The sequence below is a fragment of the Zophobas morio genome, unplaced genomic scaffold (assembly GCF_036711695.1).
Source record: "Zophobas morio isolate AGI-343-1 ecotype UQ-CSIRO unplaced genomic scaffold, CSIRO_AGI_Zmor_V1 ptg000108l, whole genome shotgun sequence".
NCBI lineage: Eukaryota > Metazoa > Arthropoda > Insecta > Coleoptera > Tenebrionidae > Zophobas > Zophobas morio.
In genome coordinates this window covers 1,829,364-1,847,740 of record NW_026972213.1, presented here as the reverse complement: position 1 = coordinate 1,847,740, position 18,377 = coordinate 1,829,364, and the positions used below count along the sequence as shown (strand labels likewise).

The 18,377-nt window shown below is 32.1% G+C and overlaps 1 protein-coding gene across 2 annotated transcripts; it reads left to right on the top strand.

Moving 5' to 3' along the window:
- The first annotated feature begins 269 nt into the window (after positions 1–269).
- Positions 270–16,908, top strand: LOC135144603 (zinc transporter foi-like). 2 transcript variants are annotated; one of them, XM_064076630.1, is made up of 7 exons: positions 270–365; positions 9,190–9,624; positions 9,839–10,363; positions 10,418–10,538; positions 10,625–10,707; positions 15,883–16,414; positions 16,469–16,908. In XM_064076630.1, exons 2-7 carry the CDS (start codon positions 9,196–9,198, stop codon positions 16,687–16,689), a joined length of 1,911 nt encoding a protein of 636 aa, XP_063932700.1. In that variant the 5' UTR covers positions 270–365; positions 9,190–9,195; the 3' UTR covers positions 16,690–16,908. The 2 variants fall into 2 exon arrangements, with proteins under 2 accessions (XP_063932700.1, XP_063932699.1); XM_064076629.1 differs by having other exon boundaries at positions 296–616.
- The last annotated feature ends 1,469 nt before the right edge of the window (positions 16,909–18,377 follow it).

The following is an 18,377-nucleotide window of genomic DNA, read 5'->3' as shown; positions in this document are numbered from 1 at the left end:
CCGGTTATCAATTAGATAAAAAATGAAACACTAATTTTTTGAAGTTTGTTATAACGAACTGATCAGATTTTATTGTATAAAAATGAAACTTTACAATGATTATTATAGAAGTAAAGAAAAATGTTTCATGATTTATTATTACGCTCCAGCTCCGCGTTCCATGGGGTGGTGATCAGTGGCGGCCCGTGGCGGCAAATTCTCAGATTACAGCTTCGGCTATTTTCGGAGCGTAGTTCGAGTCTGCACTACATTATTGCATCAATCTTTGGTTAAGGCGTCAAGGCTGAATTTTCACGACTACGACCTGTGACTACGACTACGTTCCATTTCCATGCCGAAGCTAAGCTGTTTGCCTAAACAGTCCGGTCTGTGTTGGTCTTTACAATTAACATATATCAAACACTAGTTAGTGGATTTGATCTAAATGTTTTGTTCATGAATGTGAGATGTGACTGAAAGTCAGATTTAATAGTTTTTCTTCCGTTTTACACGTATTGGAACGTATTAGTGATGCTGTGATTGCTGTGCGGTAATATTAGCGAGGAACTGTGAGGTTATTGGCGTCTGCTGTGTACGGTTTTTGATTATTTTTTATCTGCATTAATTACGCCTTTTGGTACGTATGTAACTACTTTTGTAATAATCTACTTTTTTGGTTATGAAATACTGGAAATTTATGGTTGTCATATCATTTTCTATATTTTTGATTGGACATTTAATACCTCTGTAGTCTTTTATGGTGATGGTCCACATCCATTACTCAGGCTTGGGCTATTTTTTGTTTTTATGACACAGGATTGTGAGAGAAAGTGACCAAACACTTTATTATTATAACTTTATTCATAAAACGTCATATTTAATTTCCAACAAACCCTAATTTTCTAGTTGAGAGAGAATTTTAATAATTAGTCACAGCACTCTGCGTTAAAAAAAACGAATTTTAGTAGCATTGCAGTCATATGCGACAATAGTGTTTAGACCTGACTTGACTAATTCAGTCTAGCGAATTTTTTCTGTAATGAAACAGTTTTTAATTCAACAGTTTGTCATTATCAACTATATATTCTCCGTTTGTTTTTGTAAGACTGACCCCATGATCTCCTTTAGAATTATATTTAGCAGGACGCCATATATCGACATGTGTAATTTATTAGAAGCGTTCATTCACCAAATTTATTATATTACGTTTTATTTGCATTGCGGCTGTTGCTTACTATTATTAATACATAGCTTTGCTTTCCGGTGTAGATTTTAATTGGGGGTAATTCGACCTAAGTAGGTCACTTGAGTGGGTGGTCGAGAAAAGCATGCGGTGCGCTCACAAAGTATACGGAAGTTTTTTTCCGCATTAGTATTAAATCGCGTTCTGGACTTTACTTTTTTCCAATATGCTGAAGAGTGTAGTTTTTATCAGTCTGTTAAGCTGTGATAACCATAAACCATACGCACATGGAATGTCCTAATCATGATTTTTATAGCCAACTAAGCTTTCTCAAATAACAGTCATCATTATCAAAGGAAACCATGCACGAAGTATACATTTTTACAATTCAATAAATTCGTTATTTACAGTGCGTTGATTTCATTTTTCATAATTCCCCGATGGTAAGTCATTAAAAGTGAGTTTACGTTTTATAAACTGACGCAGATAATGGTGTTAAGCAAATTTGTGGTTTGAAGTGGGCTGTGAATCGTTGAACGTACGTCGGTTTCTGCGGCCAACGTAATAGTAATTTGTGGCGCAAGGCCGGAAAATGCATTTTTGGAAGTATGACTGATATAGCGGAGTCGAGGCGCTAGTCGAGGCAACCAACACAAGTTAGTACCTGCAAAAACATTTTATGGACGTACGTGGCACAAAATTTTGTGGGCGAGAACATAAAAAAAATAAATTATTTGAACAAAAATAATGGGTATTTAATTTTTTCCATTGGTATTAATTAAGATACCGAAAACATAATTAACGTGAAATATTTATTAGGTATAAAAAAACTGCAAAAAACAAACCCAATATGTATTTTTTTTTATCACAATTTGTCAGTTGTAAAACAAAAATAGCATTTCCTTTATTATTCATACGTGATACTTGTTACAAGTTCAGTACAAGTAAGCAGTCGTGCCTTCCACTAGTACTAAAATAAATCTAGTTTAAGTGATATTTTGAGACCTAGTAGTTCAAAAGTGGTTCGCCCGTTTTACAAGATCAGACGGAGGTCCACAAAAGTCATTTGACCATGCATTAGCTTGATGCACAGTAAGTACAAAGTGGAAACTTTATCGGACATGCATTGGTCCCGCGCGCTGAAACTAATTTAGTAGTGACATTGGAAGCGACTTCTAGCAAATTAAATGGGTATTAATTTTGATATTCATGATGAGAATTGTTTTAAGAAGCGGAAGCAAAATTATCGTAAATACATTATGTTAATCTATAATTGGATCTGTTATAAAATAAATACACCTTGCGGTTTAAGTTAAAAACTAGGAATAATCAATAATAAATGTATTTTTACTTTCCGAGTGTAAACTAGTGAACTAGGAGTATTGCAATAGCCTCAATTTGGTAAATGGCTATTTTTGCCGCTTTTGTTAATAACACAAGTTATAGTTACTATTTTAAAATAATATTTAAATGATTACATTCATTGGTAGCAGAGTTGACAATAAATTGCAACTATGTCTACCGCCTACGTAAATATGTGACGTTATGAATTTGCACAAGGTAATGGCATACATTACCTTGTGCATTACAATAGTATAATTAGTATAGATGGTAAAATTTGTCCAATCATCTCCACACCAATTTTCAAAATTTACAAGAGTAAATGTTTCAATTTTAAAAGATAAGATACTCCTACACTTATGGTTTATGAATCTGTGTTGAGTTTTTATCCTAGACATCCAGATTTTTGGGGAAAAAATCAAAATTGAATAACAATTGCAAATCCGAGTGTTTTGAAATCTTGCAAACTTTTTAGATGATCTTAGGGGCAGTAAATTGTTGACCAAAATTTAACCCCCGCACCAATAATGACGTCATCTTGCAATTTGGCGAATAAATGTTACCTAAATTTTAGACATGCAGATTTTTGGCAAAAAATTACAATTGTAACAGTATTTTGCAAAAGTGTAATTCTCAATGGTGACACTCAGGTCGAATAAAATGGACAAGGACTAAAGTAAAGTTTCCTTGATTGATTACAAAGTAAAGTTTGTCCAGAATTATAAGAATTTTATGGACTCCCAACGTTAATTCGTTTTACAACCCTATCGTCAATTCTATAGTACAGGTAAAGGGCCTGTCAGGAGAAAGTCGATGTTTTCTGTACCTGAGTTCGCCACGCTCTTCAGCTGTACAATAAAATTGACAGCAGGGCTGTAAAACGAATTAACTTTGGTAGTCCATAAAATTCGTATAATTCTAAACAAACTTCACCTTCTTCAGGTAGAAACTGTGTTGTAGTATCACACAATAAAATATGTTCAACTCAGAAAGTACTTACTTTTCTTAAGATAAAAGTGAATTAATGCTTGTTTTATGTATTTATTTAAATACTAATGAACTACATAAAGTAAACAGTTAACGTTCACCATGGTGTTTTGGAGGTTACAATTTTTAAACAAGTAACCGCCTCATCCGTACAAACCATTATTTTTTAAGAAAAATTAATATTTACATTTATCATGGGTAGATTTTAGATATAAAATTAAATATATAGAAATTGTCTTGTGTTTATCTTCTATCTATTTCAATTTTTGGATTTTTAAATACTTCGACTTTTAAAGTTTTCCACTTTCCGACTTCTCGTGTTTTTGATTTTTTACTTATTCGATTTGTCAAAATATTGCGACTTTTTAAATCTTACATTTCTCGAATTTTTAAATTTCAGATTCTTCTCTTTTTTGTTGTTTCGAATCTCAATCTTTCGATTTTTTACCTTCTCGTTTTTAGATTTTTCGATTTTTCAATTTTCGGAGTTGATTTTTCAGTTTTACGATATTTCGATTTTACAATTTTAGATTTAACGGTTTTCTTTCGAGATTTCGCCTTCCGTTTTTAGATTTTCCGGTTTTTCAATTCTTCCTTAATTTTTCAGTTTTTCGATGTTTCGATTTTTCACTTTTTGGTTTATCGTTTTTTTAAGGTAAACTTTTTTAATTTTGAATTTTCTTATTTTTAACCTCTTCTATTTCGCGATTTTTCAATTTTTGTCGTTTCTAAATTTTTCGATTTTTCGTTTTCTCAATTTCTCAATTAATGGATTTTTTAATTTTTCGACTTTTTGTTTTTTGGCCTGTCCGATTTCTCGATTTTCAAATTTTCGATGTTTAACTTTTGGGATTTTTCAATATGTATTTCGATATTTCGACTTTCTGGTTTTTTGATTTTTTGCTTATTCGACTTTCCAAAATTTTGCGATTTTTTAAATCTTACATTCTACAATTTTTTTATTTTTCGATTCGTTGATGTTTTGATTTCTTGATTTTGTAAATTTTCAATTTTTCGAATTTTTAAATTTTAGACTTTCCATTTTTTGTTGTTTGGATATCTCAGTTTTTCTATTTTTTGAGTTCTCATTTTAGATTTTTCAATTTTTCGATTTATCGGGTGTTTTAAGTTTTAATTTGTCAATTTTGAATTTTCCCATTTTTCGATGTTTAACTATTTCGACATCTCCATTTTTCAATTTTTCGACTTCTCGACTTATCGATCTTTTGATGTTTGGATTTCGCGTTTTTTCAGTTTTTCGATTTCAATTTCTCGATTTCTCAGTTTTTCGATGATTCGTCTTTTCGATTATTCGAATTCCCAATTTTTTGACGTTTCAGTTTTGGGATTTATGTACATATTTAAATTCTTCGAATTTTTAATTTTCCGATTTTTCGATTTCTTAATTTGTCGATTTTTCTGTTTAAGTTTTAGGATTTTTCAAGATTTCAACTTTAAAATATTTAGATTTTTCGACTTTCTGTTTTTTTGATTTTTTGCTTTACTCGATTTTTCAAAATTTTGCGAGTTTTTAAATCTCAACATTTTTCAACATTTTCATCTATCCGATATTTTAATTTTTGGATTTTTTGATTTTTACAATTCTTGATTTTTCAATTTTTCGGTTTTGACAATATGTATTTTGATTTCTCTAAGCGCCTGCAAGACTTCCTCGTTTAAACGCACAAAAAATTGGTCTAAAGTTATTTAGACTGATCTTTTCTCGCCTCGGATGTAAAAAATATTATCAGTACATGCTTAACTTCAATTGTTTATGTTTATGCATCGAAAGTATGCGACAATTAAGTACGCAGCAAGTTTTGTCCTCAAAATAGAGGAAGCGATTAAAATTATTAATTAAGCCAATATGTTAAATCGAAAATTGAAAAATCGAAATATCAAAAACCTGAAAAATTAATTCCGAGAAATTGAAAAATCGAAAAAGGAGACGGCAAAAAATCGAAATATTGAGAAAGAGAACCAACAAAAAAGTGAAAAATCTAAAATTTAAAAATTCGAAAAATTGAAAATTTAAAAAATTGACTACCTCTCTAATTAGTAGTAGACTAGGCAAATTTTAATTACCACAGTTGCTATGCTATCGGATTTGACGAGCACTTTTGGTGGAAACTTTTAAAATCCTTCAGGCATTATAATTCAATTTTTGTAGTATTTTTTTTTTTGTTGGCAGTTATACAAATATCATCTGACAAATACATATGAATAATTTCACATTTTATAGATTCAGGACTCATTTTATTGAAAAAAAAACTTTATGTATATAATATGGTATTTATATTTTTTTTTGAAAAAAGAACTCGTAAAATTATGAACTGAAAATGTGATTGTTCAAAACTCTTAGTGTCCTCATTGTACCGAAGCTAATTGCAGTACATTGTAAATTCAAAACTTCGGCCATGTTAGGGTGAAAATTTATTGTTGTTATTGCTTCTCAAAAACGTAACTTATCTAAATCACGGTTGTAATTATGAAGGTCGTTATGAGTTTATTTTTTGTGTAGGACAAGAGTTGCATTATTTTTCGATAATAACAAAGTTAAGCGATAAACTTCTTCATTTATATATTATTGTAAGTTTTTCAGTCCGCGGTCAAAATCATTCCCATCAACTGACGTCAATTTCTCGGTCAATTGATCAGGTCAATTTTAGGTAGGTAGGATTTATTTGCCAAAATTTTTTTGGGGGGGAGGATAAGCAAATATATTTTGATTAAAAATTTACCATGCTTATGATAATTCAAAATAAAATTGCAATTGTTATACGATTTTATTATTATTAGTTTTTTGATCAGGACATTTTGGGTAAAAACTCAATACTATGTTATTTTATACAGTTTAAAACCCATTTACTATGTACAATTTTGAAGTGACGTCACCACATTGTTGATAGGGATGATTAGACAATCGTTTTACCATCTACATGATATTCATAATACACATATGTATAAAAATTGTCAACAATCGGTCCGGTAGTTTCGGAGAATATTTGTCTAATAAAAATCGTCACAGATGGACTCCGTTTCAATGCTTCTTTAGGTTACTCTCGAGAAATAAAAGGTGAAGCAATAATTGATCTTTTTTAGTTTTTACAAATGGTACCGACGTCATATTTCTTTATATTAAATTGCCATAATTGGTGCTTGTGGTGGTCTTAGTAGTGTTTTTCTGTTTTAGTGTGTTATTAATTATTATTATCATGACATAAGCAGTGAACACAAAAAAGTGCCACATTGAAGACCAATCAGTTTTGATAACTTTTCTATGATTGAGGTGAATAAGTGTTTAATGTTGTTACGAATTAATTGTTTTAAAAGAGTTCTGTAGGAAACGTTTATTATAAACAAATGCAAGGAGTTAATACTTTCCTGTTTATAACTGTTAAACAGTTTACACAACAGTGTAAATTGTGTGATACAAAATAAGTTTGCGTGTTTTTCAAGTATCGCTGAATGTAAAGTTTTTATTAAATTTAGTACAAACTTAGATAATTTTCCATGCAACACCAGACACATGTCATTTAAAAGTATAATTCCATTGTGTGTATAGTGGAAATACTTTCAGAAGAACACCAGCGAAGTACCTCAGTAGGCGGTAAACTTCGGACGGGTCTATTTGCAAATTTAGGGGGAGGAAACTAGTCTGGTTGTTATATAGTTTTCGTCGTTTTGTTTTGTGTTGGTACAATTTCACTCCTGTGATTTATAGTAACTCTGTGTCCTTGTATTCACGTCTGATGCGTATTCGTCTCGTGAATAACGAAATTTAAAATACGGTAGATAAAATTGACCAAACGAATAAATGATTTTAATAGTTGTTTAATAATTGTTTCGTGACTGTTAATGGATTTCTTCATTACAATGAGTGTAATTTATGATCATTGATGTTATGTTTACAAGACTAAATAAACGGTTTATTAAAGTTTTTAGTTTAATATTACCAATTTATATGGCATGTGTTCATTGAAATTCAAATGACCTTTGTCCTATCACTGAGGTATTTTTCATTTTATTAATATGCTTATGTTCGCTAAAAAGTTGATTCGTCATTGCAAAAAATTGTTTAATACAGTGTGTCTCAAATGTGCATTGGTGTGTTCTGTGTAAAGATTGCTTTAGTTGTGATCTGATATTCTGTCTTGCTGTTGCATTTTGCCAGTGGTCAATGACCCATTTTGGATTTCTTTACCTGCAAATCCTTCAGTTTTTGTACAACCAATATAAATTGTAAATATTCAGTGTTTCCATTGCCGTCGAGAAATAAATACGAAACCGAACAATGCGGTTTATCATTTATCATTATCACAATATCAACGGTCCTTTGAGTGCAATGCCAAACACTTGACTTTGTTGATTACAACTATCTCTTAAAAATTGTAATCCTAATATTTATGACAGTGCTATATACTATATGTCTAAAAAAAATTCAAAGTCATTGGGATCGAATTTTCTTCTTCTCTGAAGCACCATTCGTTGTATGTACTTTCTAAGTGATGAAAGTTCGGTACAAATGACTGCAGATTTTACCGCAAGTACAATGCACAATGAAATCAATTTAATTTAATTAATTTATTAACTACAAATTCCTTTAAAAATAATTATCACTAACTAATATAGGAGTATAAGAATATGGTCATTTATGTTATAAAACCACTATACAGCAAAACCAATGTTGTAAATGACTTTTTTGACGTTGTTTGTGAATACATTCTTCACCAATAATCTAAAAACGCTTGATTCAATCGAATATGCTCTGCACAAAACATATTTCTAATCGATATATTTCCACTTGATTAGCTTCTAGTAACGTTAGTCGAACGAAAGTGTCTATTGGAAGGGGAAAAGTGTAATCTAATTTATGCCAAATTTCATTTACTTACTTTAAGAAAAAGACACGGTATTTTCATTTATGATTGTTCTATTAGTACATGGAAAACACTTGTTAACTGTAATAAAATTATTTTTTGCAAAATGAGACAGCTTTTTACAACGATATGTACAAATACATAAACGTAGTTGGAATGATCAGATCACTGTTTTTTCTTAAATGTTTAATTAAATTTAGAAAATAAACTTAAAAAATGGTAAAAAACGGGCTTGTTGTCGATGAACCGGAAAAGTGCTACAACCGAGTTCAAATTTTGACGTTGACCTCGTTGTTAACTAAATGTTAGCTTCATTTTATTCATGGCATAAAGTAATAGCCAAACATGTTTCTGGAATGCTGATAGCATTACTAACTACGTATTTTGTAATAGTTTTTGTGAAGTATTTTAAAAGATTCCAAAGCGAAATACGTCGTAGCTTTCTAACTTGCTTCCCTGTTTAATGATTTTGCTTGTAATTTTTACTACACAAGCCAAAATAAAACCACGAAGAGTTATTATTTCAATAACTGTAAGAATTTTATTTTTAACGTGACTTGTTTTGCGGCATTTTCGTGAAATGAAATTCTTTTGTGTCGGGTGAAATCGGCTGTGACCACCAGCTATTAGATATAATTCAGATGACATAATCATCATTCCTGCATTTATAAGCACTAGAGTAACATTCAACAGCAGCACTTGTCATTTTTAATTTTTCAATACCGCGACATTGAATGGTCCACGATCGTTTTCATTAACATTAAAAAAAACTGTGTGGTGATTTGTATAAATTTGTAATCATTATAATTTTTTTTTCAGATTGAGATGGCAGCTCATGTAATCAGTGTGTGCGTATTTTGTTTGATTTGTGCTACTCACTCCCCTTGTGGTTCCCATGCAGCCGTGGCCCATGAAAATCCGCAAGTTCACAATTACCACAATGTACACAATCCAACGATTATCAAAAGAGAAAAATTTAAAGAAAAGGATCCCTGGGACAATAGTGTGTTAAATATTAGTGGTGAAAACACTAAAGTGCATGTTCTTAATAAACGACAGAGTGATGACAGTAGCGATATTAACGTTAACAATAAAAACTTTTATCTTAAAAAACTATTTGCTAAATACGGTGACGGAAAGACACTGACTATCGACGGTTTTCAAAACTTACTCGACCATTTATTCGAACTTCAATTATTAGGGAAACATTTGAATCATACTGAGGCTTCCAGTGAGCCGCAGACTAACGACACGGTAAGAATGGTTTTGAAATATCTTTAAAACGAAATTTGGCGAATCCAACCAAGACAGTGAAGGGACACAATATTCTTCCACGAGCATACTGCACTGCACTGCACTGACTGCTTACTGGAACAATTCGCTATTTGTCGTTTGATGTATACTCTACTGCTTTAGTTAGACTCGCCAAATTTCTGTCAAAAGATATCACTGACTGCTGCCATTTTAGTGTTTTATAAATAAATCATTAGTGGCGGTCTCAAACTCATCATCCTCGAATAATCAGACTGACGCTTTAAATTACACAACGATAGATACTCTATGCCCCGCAATACTCTACAGCATCGTATCTGGAAGTTGTACGCACAACGTATTAGGTTTAGGTGTAAAAGAAGAAAGTATTAGGCACACATCAACCAGTGTAAGCACGTGGTTGTACTCTATGGGTGCCGTATTCGTAATTAGTGCATGCGGAGTCCTGTCACTGCTAATTATCCCTGTGATGCAGAAGAAATTCTACAAACCGCTTCTTCAGTTTCTGGTAGCTTTAGCTGTAGGCACGCTGGCTGGCGATGCTTTGTTGCATTTATTGCCACACGCTATGAGTAGCGGTCACCATCACGACCACGGGCATGAAGAGAGTCATGAGAATATGTGGAAAGGATTTGTTGCTATGCTAGGTTTGATTCTTTTCTTCGTCATGGAAAGATTTATACCACTGGTGCATAGGTGGAGAAAGGGTAAACCGCAGAAGGTATTAACTGAAATACAGTTTTGTCAATAACAACTCAACCTATATGTGTTTTAGAGCCATTCTCATGTCAAGGTGTTGAGCAGTGGTTTAGATATCAATAAAGCGGCTGATACTCAGTGTAAGGATAGGTATAATGCATATCCTCGTTGCTATAAAGACATCGTTGATGACCCAAGTGAGTTTTGTTTTTTATTATCACTTTGTTGAGTGTCTTTATGCAGTCCTCGTCAAAACACAGTTCACATGTGGCTATGTTTTTAGATACTACGTTTTTAGAGGCTGGTGAAACATCTAATGGACTGGAAGAGTTGTTAAGTACAAGAAAGAAAAAGCCTCTTAAACAAGTAAGTTTCGTATATATCTAATTAAATTAGTTTGTTTTTAATACGTATTGTCTCTTGTAAGATTTATGCCGGATTGGTTGTGTGTTTAACAACTAAGTACGGATCTTTAGAAACAAAAAAAAAGGTCTAACGTCACTTAGACACAACTTTTCCCAGTTCAACAAATGCCGCTTTCAAAATTTCATTTTTTCACCGTTCTAAATGAAGATAAAGAATTTTATTAAATATTAATAACAACAGTATTGTATCAGAGAAATGGGTGAATCGTTGTTGATTTGACCATTGAAATAAATTGTTTAAACGTATTGTAAAAAATATGAATGCGTTGATAATTGCCATGTATAGACTTTTAGATAAGATTTATTCAGCAAAATTTTTGAGATGACCGATGACCGTCAAGTTTTTGAGAGAAATAAATACATAAATTTTGAATTGATAATTTACCATGCTTACGATAACCTTAAAATCCCTGCGAGATTTCAAAAAATTCGGTGAGCGGTTTCTAAATTAAATTGTAAAGTGTTATCAAATTTTCATTTTCTTCCCAAAAATCTAGAGATCTAGCGTAGAAAATTAATAAACTACAAGTATAGGGATATGTTATTTTATTAAATTTAAATATTATTTACTTTGAAAAATTTTGAGATGACCTCATCAAATTGTTGATGGAGATGAACAGATAAATTTTAGCGTTTTATTATGTAGTAAAATTTCACAACAGTCACTTTAGTAGTTTGGGGAGTTATCTGTGTAATAGAATCGACACAGATAACAGACAGACAAACGGAAGTGACATATCTTGGGAGGGAGTCGCGAAAACAGGAAAGTAGCCGTTCGTCAGATGAACCCTATTAACCTATTACGACCCTTCCTCGGGACGTATATATTACTTTTAAACGTTCTAAATTTATATATTTATTTACTAGTTGAACTTTCATAGAGAAAGCAACATCAGCATTAAAATTCCAATGATATAATACCAATCCTTTTATTAAGTAAACAAAGTAAAAAAGAAAAGTATAATTCTGATAAAGAGAAAACACAAGTTTCTGGGACATCAATAAATAGATAAGATAATGCAATTCCACATTTCAAGTTTTTCATGGGAACGTAAAAAAAACGTATAAGAACTCAAGGGGGCGTTGAAGTAGATTCTTTTGTCGGTGCGGATTACTAGCACGAAGGTCTTTACTTGGATGGGCGACTTACCTGAATAAATTAACTCAGAGTGGTCGTCTTTTGGCTGTTATTTTTTATTTTCTATTTTGCAGGTAAATGTTACAATTGTCTAAATAATCTTCACTATCTTTTTATATTAAGTAAGGTATTATATTGATCAATATAAGCCAGTGGAATAACAGATAATGAAACTACCAATTTAGAGGTAACATATTTATTATATTAAATATTTTCAAAACGGGCAGACAATTTATACATGAACAATAGAATATAGTACAATTTATGGTAATAACAAATTAAAAGAGAAGCATGGAATAACATTCGAAATTGGACGAACGAACTTATAGATAGACAGAAAAATAGATTATGTAAAAATAATATAAAATAGCAAAAATAAAAGAACAAAAATAACGACGAATGAATACAATTAAAAATAACCATCAGTCTTATTAAATTTAAAATTATTTGTTGTTGTTTCTCATTTACCACAAGCTTTTTTAAGAATATGTTCATGTGTTGTTGTAACAGATGGGGTGACAGCTTTAATGTAGTTGGGGAAGAATCTTGCCAGTGGCAACATGATTGTCTCTTAATTATAATCCTTTTATTTATGAGTGGTGGCGTTAAGCTCTTCAGGCATATACCTGCTCTTATCAGTCTTATCTCCACAAACTAGAAAATTACCCAGCTTGTAAAATATTTCCGAATCTGTTTTTTTGGCATGTGATTTAAAGTTTATTTATTAGCCGATTTTGGTTTTTCAAAAACAAATCTACTTTAAAGTAAATTTAAACAGATCTCTGTACGTAAAATTAGGAAATTTTCCTTACAATAAAAACACTCAAAATTGTACGGATTGTAAAGCGTAAAAATATGTTTAAATTTAGTTTTTTCAAAAAACTAAAATATTGTAATTTTGTTTTCTCGATGTTCATAGCTTGTATTTTACGTGAGAAGTAATTTCCAAAATTATTTAATTACTTTGAAGTTTTCTAAAATTCATCTACTCTTTCTCCTCCACAAAACTAACATTGTTTTAAAGATTACAAGTCATTGACTAACATTTGATGGTTTCAAAAATTTATTTAATAAATATAATTATATAGAAAAATCTCTAACGTATAGTGTTAAATTGTGTCAAAGTGTCTCTTTGTAGTTATATTTTAATTGCAAGTAGTAATATTTTCAAGGATGTACATACAAGTGATAAAATAACCCACTACTTGATGCCAACGACATACTGAAAAATCGACGACGAATTTCTTTACGTATTGTAATTACAGAAAATATTTGTAATCGCAAAATATGATCAAAAACTGAAATGTGTCCCAATTTACCGCTCACCTTTACAGCAACTGTCAATACTGGCCAAACATCAACATATCGACATCAGTTTGACAATTCTGTTATAACTCATGCTTTGACAGGACAACCATTTGTAGACATTTTTCCTAACAATGTTGAAAAGCTGGAATCTGACGAAAAAATGTAGTCATAATAATAATTATACTGATACAACTATACACCAAGCAAACAAATAAATAATACGTACATGTACTTAATACCACCACGTGAATATTGATTACAACGGCCACGTCACTAATGATAATAATCAGAGTACGAATGTAGTCGTTTCACTGAAGGCTAACTTTATTGAAAATTACTTGAAAAATTAAAAACGTAATAGATTTTAGGGGTACTTGGTACTACATTATTAAAAACTTAAAATATGCATTAATAGTTGAGTGTGTTGCATGATTATAATTTTACTTCATGGATTACACGATCAGTAATCGTTCCCAAGAATTCAAAAAAGGAATGGATTGTAGAAGAAAATTTCTCTTTATCACTGCATCTTTCGGAAGTTTATCCGTTACGTTTTTGTATATGCACATCCATCACATTTTGTGTTAACAAACATATTTTTTGACGTCAGAAATAGCATTTCATACATGTTGTTACAAAATACACAATTTCCCATGAGAAACAGGAAAAGAAAAGAGCAACTCAAATTAAATTTAAAGCCGATCAGGTTACATGCACCTACCTGTATAAGGTGTATGTATATCTAGAGTAGATCTGTGCAGATGGATCTCAGCATGTGTAACTGATAGTTGGTAGTGATAAACTTACTCTTTTTCTAACTTGTTTTTATGTTAAGGAACAGATTTTTTTAGTATTTCTATAAAATGCAGTTAAGTGAAAAAATGGTCGAAATTTATTTCCTGAAGTACAAGTCCATCAAATCCCGCTTCTTTGAAAATTATGAAATTAGATTTTGCGATGTTTGTTTTGTGATAACTTCTATAAAATGAAAACCAGTGGCAGCCCCTGTGTCATAAGGCGGAAATTGCACAAGTACGGACAGCGTAAAATTATTTGTCTAATAAAAAATGACACAGACGCCAGCCAGACAGACAGAAATGGGAGATCACTTTTTTCGTACTTTGGGGGTCATGAAACGTCGAGAAAACATAAAAGTGGCCATTCGTCTGATGGATTCAATTACTATCCTTCCCTAGCTTACGCTCAGGAAGTAAAAATGAATGTTACAGTTGTTGACGTCAATCCTAAGCTCTTGTATCGTTAGATGTAAGGCGGGTGGGCGTTAAATTAAATATGTGGTTTTGCATTTTCTTTTCTACATCTTTACGCTTTTATGGAATGTTCTTTTTCTATAGTTCTTCGTTTATTCTATCGATCTACGTTCGTCTAGGTTTTCTATTCTAGTTTTTACCCAGTGCTATGGTTTGGTACACTCTTTGTACTTCTTGTTCTTTCTTGTTTTTCCAATTCATATTCATATTATTGCTTTATCCAGTGTATAGTTATTATCTAGATATAAAAGTCACATGCATTTGTAGTTATTCACTAGTTTTATTTTTTGTCCCGCTACTCTATTTGATTTGATTCTTCATATTTAAAATATTAATACTTTTTGTTTTTCATACGTTCATTTGTATTTTAGTTCTGAGCAGTGCGTTATTTACTATGTAATTGTAATATTTAAACAGTGACGTTTACTCATGTTGCTCGCAAAAGCGTCATAAGTCAAATGAAAATATCTCAATGGAAAAAAGCTGGAAGGTAATATATTTTTTTAAATATCAAAAAAGATCCTTTGCGAAAACACATCCAAATCTGAAGTTAATTTAAATGCGGTCGTAAGTCATCTTATGTAAAATACAACGCTAATGGGTTTTACACGCTGCCAACTCAAGTTGGAATTTTCTAGTATAAATCACAACATATATTTAATGCCTGTTTATAAATTTTATTGAATCCTGCAAATAGCTAAAGTTTTGGACAATTTAAAAAAAAAGTGAAACATTTACTTTTGGAAAATAAACGAAGAGAATTTAGCAACATTGTGTTGTTTGTTCTAAGAAAGAACAAATCTCGATCAAATTGGGTTTGACGATTACACAATTAATGTAAAACTGCTGAAAATTGTCGTGTATTTTTGTTGTAAAATTCAGGAATGAAATTTGACAAAAACGTTAGCAACTACATGAAGTTTTTAGATTACCAGAGGATATTCTATGAGATTACCGATACCTGGTTAAAAAAGTGAAGCATTGTGGTTGACACTTATTTACACAGATTTCCTATATTTGCAGTTTCCGATAAGACTGACTAGATTACTTTTTCACTTGACGTTATCGACTTTTTGGTGAGGCTAAATAAATAATTTTTCTGTGTACAGTGTGACACTAAGCGCAACTGTGTCACCAGTTTCAGAGATAATCGATAAAATAAATCGAGTCATTCCTACTAAAAGTACATATTGTATTTAGCAAATAATTGCTTAAAATAACGTCATCAATTTTTCGCATGGGATGAAAAATATATCCTTCGCCCTTAAAATTGTTTGAATATACTTTAGAGCGTCTTACTTGTGTTTTTAATTTCACTTAACGTATTCATAATTTTCTAGTTCAAGACAGATCAGTCGTTTACAGTCATGTCAGAAATATTTTTTTTCTCTTTATTTAGAATGCTCTTTGCGGAAGAGGCGAAATGGCAAAATCAGAGGCTACTACCAAAGATAAAGAAAACGGCGAGACTAACCAAAACATGACCGAGTGTCCCAACGATCTAAACTCATCTAATAATTGTACTGAAATAAATAAAATGTTGCCTCATATTGAGGTCAGCGGCCATGAAGAACCTGAAGCTGACTACACAGTCATACTAACTGAACACGGTGCAGTCCACCACGGTCATTCCCATTTGCATGGCCATGTCCATGCAGCTCCCCAGAATTTCTCGTCTGTGGCATGGATGGTCATAATGGGAGACGGCTTGCACAATTTCACTGATGGTATGGCGATAGGAGCCGCGTTTTCTGGAAGCGTAGCTGGAGGATTTTCTACAGCAGTCGCAGTGTTTTGTCACGAGTTACCCCATGAAGTTGGAGACTTTGCTATGCTTCTGAAGGCCGGGATGAGCATCAAACAGGCGTTGTTCTACAATATAATCTCGAGTATTCTGTGTGTCTTAGGCAATCTACTTGGAGTGTGGTTAGGTATGTTGACTGTGGTGTGCTACATGAATGTGTTTTTTGAATTGATTTTTATAGGGAATACTGAAGTGGCGAGTTCTTGGGTGTTTGCGGTAGCAGCCGGTACTTTCATTTACATCGCTTTGGTGGATATGATTCCAGAATTGAGTTCTGCTCATGAAGATGAAGGAAACCTCATACAGTCGATCTTACATTTAAGTGGTTTACTTTTGGGTTTTGGGATAATGACTTTAATTGCTCTTTATGAACATGATCTGAAGAATATGTTTAAGGATTAATTTTTTATATTTATTTTCTAATGGCTGTTTTAAACTAATAGTGAGTTAAATATCGTGTAAAGAAACTATTTACAAAGACCCCATTTTTACGAACTATTTGACGTCCCCTCTTCCTTCTCTATTACTTGTAGGTATTAGGTCTAGTAAAGACGTAACTACCTATTGTGTACACTTTTGTGTAAGAGAACAGTATCAGAAAAAATAAAATTTATTTACAAACATGTGTTTAATTTAAAAAATCCTTAACACTTTAAACATAAAACTAACATTAGCCTTGAACAATTATTTTTAGATTTTATTTGAAATATGTCTAGTCATGTGTAATTTTTAACCACTTTCAGTAGTCAACTTTTGCTTATCCTGTGTTTATGTAAATATGTCTAGTGAAATGAGCCGTATGTTGCTTGAATTGCATATTGTTAATTTTGGGACTCAATTTTTTTTTTGGAAAATTTAAAACAATCTTGAGGTTCTCGGTATTCCTGCTTGGAGAGAATTTGAAAGTGGTTTGCAGACTCTTGTGTCTCTTCCTATAATGATTTAATTCAATTTCTTATGACGTATCCATCAGTCTTATCTTAGTAGATGCTAGGCCCGCCCGCCCACCCACCCTCTCTTTCCTTAGAGGGTATGTCATTTGCCAAAATAAGTCTTATCTTAGTAGGTACTAGCTAAGAACAATCCATTAAACCATAACCAACTAAACACTAGAGATGTTCAAAATTCCTGTCTTGTGCATATAACTACATAAGCTCGTAATATTTCCAAATTTTGATCATTTTTTGTAAAAGTTAGCCATCAGTACTTGCTAAGATAAAACTGATTTCGGCAAATGACATACCCTCTAGGAAAAGAGAGGGTGGGTGGGCGGGGCTAATACCTGATTAGATAAGAATGATTTTGCAAATGACACCCTCTAAGAATAGGTGGATGGGCGGGGTTAATACCTAATAAGATAAGAATGATTTTGCAAATGACATACCCTGTGAGAAGAGAGCGGGTGGGTGGGCGGTACGAGTACCTGCTAAGATAAGACTCTGACCTGACCTGTTTTTGAGTCAATTTTTTTTTGTAAAATTTAAGAGAATCTTGAGGTTCTAGGTATTCCTGTTTGGAAAGAATTTGACTGTGCCTTGGAGTCTCTAGTAACTTTTCTTATAATGATTTGATTAAATTTCTTAGGGATACGTCATTTGCCAAAATCAGTTTTATCTTAGGAGGTACATACTAGCCCCGTCCACCAGCCCTGTCTCTTAGAGAGTATCTCATTTGCCAAAATCAGTTTTATCATAGCAAGTACTGATGACTAACTTTTACAAAAAATGATCAAAATTTGGAAACATTACGAGCTTACTTATATACACAAGGCCTGGAATTATCCATTGTATTGTACACCATATCAAATTTTAGACGATTTTTCAACCACTTTCGAAAATTAACCAATGCGATTAGGCGTTTCTAATTTGCAGACCACAGTTTATCTTGCAGACTGGGAGTTAAAAATGCTCCAATCAAGTTGAAACTCAACAATTGCTTATTTCTCAATACGAAGATTATTGACACAAAATTTCAACCCGATCGGAGAAACCGTTAAAAACTACCCCCAAAACAACCTTGCAGACTGGCACTTAAAAATACTCTAATCAGGTTAAATTTTGACATTTGCTAGTTTTTCAATACGAGGATTA